Consider the following 6,039-nt stretch of genomic DNA (forward strand, 5'->3'; position numbering starts at 1 on the left):
ATGTGTATAAGAGACAGACCCCTGGTAGCCTTGGCCCTCCCTCCCCCTGTCCCCCATGGCACAACCACCTACTTCCTGTCCCTTTTCTTATCTTCCCTCACTTCCCGCAAACCCCTCCTCCTGTTGGACTCTAGCTCCTCAGGAGCCTGCCCTACCTGGTCATGTCCCTAGTTCATCTGGACGGGCCCTGCCCCACCCCCAGGCCAACCTTAGAGCTTGGCCTCTGAGCCCTTCCCCGCACCTCAGTCTGTCACATCACCGAGGCCTCATCCTCTGCCCTCTCCGTGGCCACCCCCTTCCACATCTCCAGAGTTCGATTTTCTAACCATGAACCAGAAGATGCTGAAGCCGCACGGAAGAGCTAAAGCCCTGGTGACCAAAGAGTTGTTACAGAAGGTGAGACGGGGGAGGGGTCCAAATCAGTGTGGACTCGGAGTTAGTGTCAAGTCCACTAGGGTCACAGCCTGGTCAAGGTCACCCCTAGCTCACCGCCAGGGTCAGGTCAGCATCAATTCAGGGGTATCTTCATTTCACCAGCCAGAGTTAAATCTCAAGCTGAGGGGATTAACTTAGAGTCACCTAGGATCACCCCAACCCTGGGGTCATTCTAGGGGCACCCCTGGTTTCTCTCCAATACCTGGGTCAATAAAGACTGGGGCCCCTTTTGCCCACCTCCCCAGAAACCAGTCACCAGCCAAACTTGGCTGAGCCTGTTCCCACTCTTTGATGACCCCAGGGTGGTCCAGGGCCCACAGGGTGGCCAGAATAGGTCAATTCAACAGGCTGCCCTCCCAAACCATCCACCCTGACTTCACAGTGCAAATACAGCCACCTGGAGCCCCCGCTGGGTGGACAGCGCTTCCTCTCAACCAACTACCAGGTTGACTTTCCTTTCAAGTACCAAGGCCCAGTAGTACTGAAGACGATGAATTTCCAGGAAAGCCACGTGCCCCTGGGCACACCTCGCCAGCTGGGCTGCAGGCGCAGGAAGGTAGATCCTCAGGCCCCACAGATGCCTATGTACCCATGCCCCAGCCAGTAGTAAATGTCACCTTGATGGCATCCTGTCCCATTCCATTAGTCGTCTGTTAAAGAGGATGCTTGGATGAGTGGGGGCCAGAGGAAGGAATCACACTGGAGAGAATGTCTCATTCGTTCCATGGAGAAAACCCTGGATGCCTGACCAGACACATCGGCAAACCTTGGGGTTACTCTGAATGATGTGAGAGTATAGAGTCACAGTGTGTGACACAGGCATTGGGGTGGGGGTTGAGGATGCAGGCTCCTGGGCCCCGCTGGACACGATCCACATCCTGACTCCTCCAGGTCCTGACTTCTCCAAACTTTACCAGAAGACTGGGGTTAACCTTGCTGGACCCCATTTTCCTAGCAACTGATCTGCACCTACCCCGAGCGTCTAGCTTTCCCCAGGACATAATTCTGCAAACCGTCTCTTCCTAATGAGAGTCATTGTTACCTTAACCCCTGTGAGCTTCATCTGTAAAATGGAGCAAAAGAGCAAATCTCTCATGAGATCCTTACAACCGACGGGAAGCTGAGTGGTGCACTGGTTGGCCACATGACCAGCCCTCAGATCAGAGCAGCACCCAGGGAAAACCGAAAAAAGCCACAAGGACACAGTGAGGTCCCAGGAGGCAGGTGTGCAGCCAATCGAAAGTCAGAAGGAAAAAGGTGGAGTCAGGCCCTAAAGCCCCCGAGGGACCAGTACCTTGGACAGCGCCCGACCTTTAAGGTCTGGGGTCTGGTGAAGAAGTTACATCTACGTGGAATAGCATGGGCCTTGGTGGCCAAGCTGTAGGCTGTTATAACCCTGTTTCAAAGAATGAACCTGGGGCCAGACCTCCAAAGACCAAGGCGCCCCATCCAACAGCCACAAGGAGCCAACCCTGAGCCTGGTCAGGTGCCCTTTCTCCCTCGGCATCAGCTCTTCGAGGCCAGGCTCTCATTTGCACAGCAAGGGCAGGAGTCCAGCTTGGGACCCCACAGGAACAGGATGGCCCTTTTGGCTGCACTCATAGATAGTCCCACACTGACCCCAAGAGGGTCTGCTGGCCACAGGACCCTTCTGTGCTTGCCTGCACCGAAGACATTTTGCAAGACGCTGCTCCGAGTTGTGTTGTGATAAATCTGGGTTCTCACTCTCGGCCCCACTGGCATCTTGGGTCAGATAATTCTTTGTTGGAGGCTGTCCCTGTGTATCACAGGGTGTCCTCGATCCATTAGTTGTTAATAGCGTACCCCCCCACAACAGGTATTGCCAAATGTCCCCCACGGTGAGGTGTGGTGGAAATTGCCCTGGTTGGGAACCACGGCAACAGAACATCCTGTTCTGGTGAAGCTAGTCTGCCTTTTGACCAGATAACTAGAACTTTCCTTTCTGCTTTAGCTGCTAGGAAGCTCAGGTCTCTGTAGCTCCAGTTACAGGGCTGCTTGTGCTCCTGTCTAGTTCCAGGGATGGTTTCCAGCAGCCCAGAGGCCAGGTGAAAAACAAGGGTGGGATTTCAGCACAACTGGAAGCATTTCCTAGTCATGGAACTGAGCAGCCCGGGGTGGCTGGCCAAGGGAGAACAGGCACACTACTGGAAATGTTCAATGAGCATTTCATTTCCCCTGAAAACACTACAGGATGATTCTGGGTGTATTTTTGAATTTACACCCATTCCTCTATTACATTTAGCACCCACCACACACACACACAACCAAGGCTTCTGACCAGGATGAATAAAAGAAGATTGAATGTGGGAAAACCAATTAATTTTTAAAGGAAAACAATTTCATCAACTGTAAGCAGCACCTGGCAACAGAACTCAGACCTGTCATTTTCCTGTCTTGGACAGGTGGTTTCAAGCTCTGAAATTCCTCATTTCCTTACCTGTGAAATGGGGACACAATAGTTCCTCCTTGGTAGACAGAGGGATTACAAGGATTAAATAAAATGTGGCTGTGCTTGGTACAGGGCCTGAATTATCTGACCTACGGCTCAACGAATGGCGCCTAAAAATTGTCTTAAGTAAATTTTTTTTTTGTAAGGGACAGAAACCAAGCTCTAGCCAGTCCAAGCAAAAAAGAATTTTATTGACTTAGAAACAAGAATGTCTGGAATTGGGAGCTGGGAGTGCCTTGGTGCTAGAGCTCCGGCTTAGTATGCAGCATGCGGATGCCCAGGGTTGCATTCCCAGCAGAAACGGGGCGGGGCGGGGGGGGGGACAGGAGGAAAGAAGGAGGGAGGAAATAGAGAGGAAGGACAGAGGGAGGGAGAGAGATAAAGAGGGAAGGAAGAAGGAAAGAGGGAGGGAGGAAAGGAAGAAACCAAAACAAGGTCTGGAATTGGGTCTCACATGGGGTATGCTGGTTCCTCATCTGGACTGTCTTCCTCACCATCTCTCAATCCTATTTCCCTCCAAATGATGGAAAGGAGGATGAAGATAGCTCCAAAGGAAGGAGCCATCTCCCCTTCTCCCAGTAGAATTTAAGAAACACGCTGATTGGTCCATTTGAGTCACGTGCTCAGCCATGAATCAATCACTACGCTCAGAGGAATGGTGTACTATGATTGGTTGGCCCAGTTGAGTAGGCCCCTCTGAAACTTTTGGTTCCCCAAACTTTACCGGGAGATTGAGGTTAACCTTGCTGGACCCCATTTCCTAGCAACTGATCTGCGCCTGCCCAGCGCATCTAGCATGCCCCAGGGCATAATTCTGCAAACCGTCTCTTCCTAGTGAGAGTCATTGTTACCTATTGTGGAGAGAGAGTGGAAGGTGTTTGGGAGTGACCTAGAGACAACCAGTGTCCCCCAGCTATCTATGGTCCCAGTTTTACCTCCCACAGCATTACCTGTCCACTCTTTTAACTTGGAGCAGAGAACTTAGTTTTAATAATCAAAAATGGAGCAGATATCAGCTTTTGCTTCATAAGAAGCAGAAAAAAAAGCTTGTGTCTTCCAAGACCTTGCTGAAGGCTGCATGAAAGCTCCCACAGTTCCCAACATCCTGATATTTTTGTTAAAAGTCCCTCAATCCACAGTCTCAGGAGACATGTGATCGGAGTTTCAAGATAAAATAGGCTACAATTTAATTAGCTGTTTTTCTTCCACATAACAGATTTCTGAGGAGTGTTCTTCTATGAGGCTGTCATATACATCCAGACAGTCTGTGTACTGCACAAACCTAGGGAGCCCTGTTCGCTTTATAATCCATGCAGGTGGTGACCCGACTTTGCTTAGCCATTTCCACATTTTAAGTTATTTTTCTCAATGAATGAAAGGGACAGAAATCCTAAAACTAGTTCAGAACCCTGGAAATTTGTTGAGACTAGAAAGAAGGCTTCGGGCTTCAGGCACAAATCTAGCCAGAGCTCTCTCCTTGTCTAACCTCTACATTCTGGTGTATATTGGCCTCATTTTCCAGGCTGTTCTGAACAACCAAGGATGTGACTGCAGACATGATGAGTCCCTATAGCTCATGATCCCCGATGAAGGGCAAAACCCACCAACTTCACATCGTCATCCCAGACCTAGTTCTTGTGGTCATGTTCTTTGTTAGTACATGGAGATTCATATCAAACTGGGGAGCTTTAGACACAGATCCAACCACAAAAGCAAGGTGCTCAGATGAGCTGAGCAGAGAGAAACAACAGATGTCCTTACGCATGCTATTGCTAATGAGATTATCCGGGGGTGACAGGATGAGGCACCAGAGACCCCATCCAACTAAAGTCATCTCAGATCATTCAGATCCACTGTGAACTGGCAGAAAGGTCTCAGACCATAGTCCAGCACAGACTCACAAGGTTCAGGAAGGGACACACGCCTGGACATCTGGTTGCTCGGGGCTGTTGGTATTTGCGGGTAGGTGGTGTTCAACACACCAAAGATTCTCAGGAACCCACCTGTAGTCCAAAAAAAAAAAAATGATTTAGCTTCTTTAGTAAGGAGACAACCACCACGGGGGACCTTAGGGTCCCTCTAGAAGAGGGAATTGGGATTTGGGGAGGATTTGGGCTTATGCTGGGTGGTTTTAAGGAAAGCTGAAGTGACTCCAGAATGTGCTGTGAGGAAGCAGAGAACAAATTCGTGGCAGAAGGTTCAGTGATTTTTAGCTCCGAGGTGGGAGGATTGAAAGAGTCGCTGCTGCCATTGGCAAGAAGCAGCAGCATTTGCATTAGTGGGGAGAGGAGGGTGGGCACTCATTTTTTTGTAGTTGCAGTGTGTTCTCGTCTCTATCTTGGTTTAGATATGATCACAGAGTGGCCTTGTCTGATCATTGCTTATATTCTGTGGCCGTTGTTTATGTTTAATAAAGAACATCATGGCCCGGCTGCCAGCTGCCAGGGGCTGTTTTTTCTCACCCCCTCCCCAGCAGGGAACTGTGTTGCCAGGTAGTGTGTCCAGAGCCCTCCCCAGTCCTGGCTAAGGTTTCCCAGAAATCAGCAGCCAAGACAGGCACTTGGAGTCCCCCAGGGACAGCAGCAACTCGTCATCTGGGTAGGAGGCTGAAGACACTAAGGGAAAGAGAATATCTCAGACTCTGCTCCCCTGGGGGTGTAAAAGGGTGTACCCAGAAAGAGTGAGGGGTTCCACTATAAAGAAAAAAATTTGAGAAATTCTGGATTAAGTAAAGATAGACATGTTTTTAAAACCGTGGGGCTTCTCAGAGGCCTCACCATGCTCCTGTGCAAGGCGAGTCTGCCCCAGCCATGTCACAGTTGCTGTCTTTTGAACAAAGGTAGTCAGAGACATTGACAGGAAGCCAAGACAGACACAGACAGAAAGAGAAAGAGACAGACACAAAGAGGGGGCAGAGGCAGAGAAAGTGAGGGGACGGGGCAAAGCGACGAACAGAGGACAGGGATAAAGAGATGAGGACCGAGAAAGGGACGGAGAGCTAGGGACTGGGAGAGGCAGGTCCAGAGAGAGAGACAGAGAGGGCCGGGGCCAGAGAAGGACCGAGAGGGACCGAGGACAGCCGCAGGGACGCAGCCAGAGCGGCGCGGGCGGGCGCGGCGCAGACAAAGGCGCGG

The 6,039-nt window shown here is 50.6% G+C and overlaps 1 protein-coding gene across 1 annotated transcript in view; it reads left to right on the plus strand.

The window, feature by feature from the left end:
• Positions 1-6,039, plus strand: part of Tex45 (testis expressed 45) — an 18,212-nt gene that overhangs the window by 9,772 nt on the left and 2,401 nt on the right. The window contains exon 7 of the mRNA XM_048812997.1: positions 311-396. Coding sequence (XP_048668954.1) covers positions 311-396 — 86 coding nt within the window. The remainder of the gene's footprint in view (positions 1-310; positions 397-6,039) is intronic.

Source organism: Marmota marmota, unplaced genomic scaffold, assembly GCF_001458135.2.
Source record: "Marmota marmota marmota unplaced genomic scaffold, marMar, whole genome shotgun sequence".
Taxonomy (NCBI): Eukaryota; Metazoa; Chordata; class Mammalia; order Rodentia; family Sciuridae; genus Marmota; species Marmota marmota.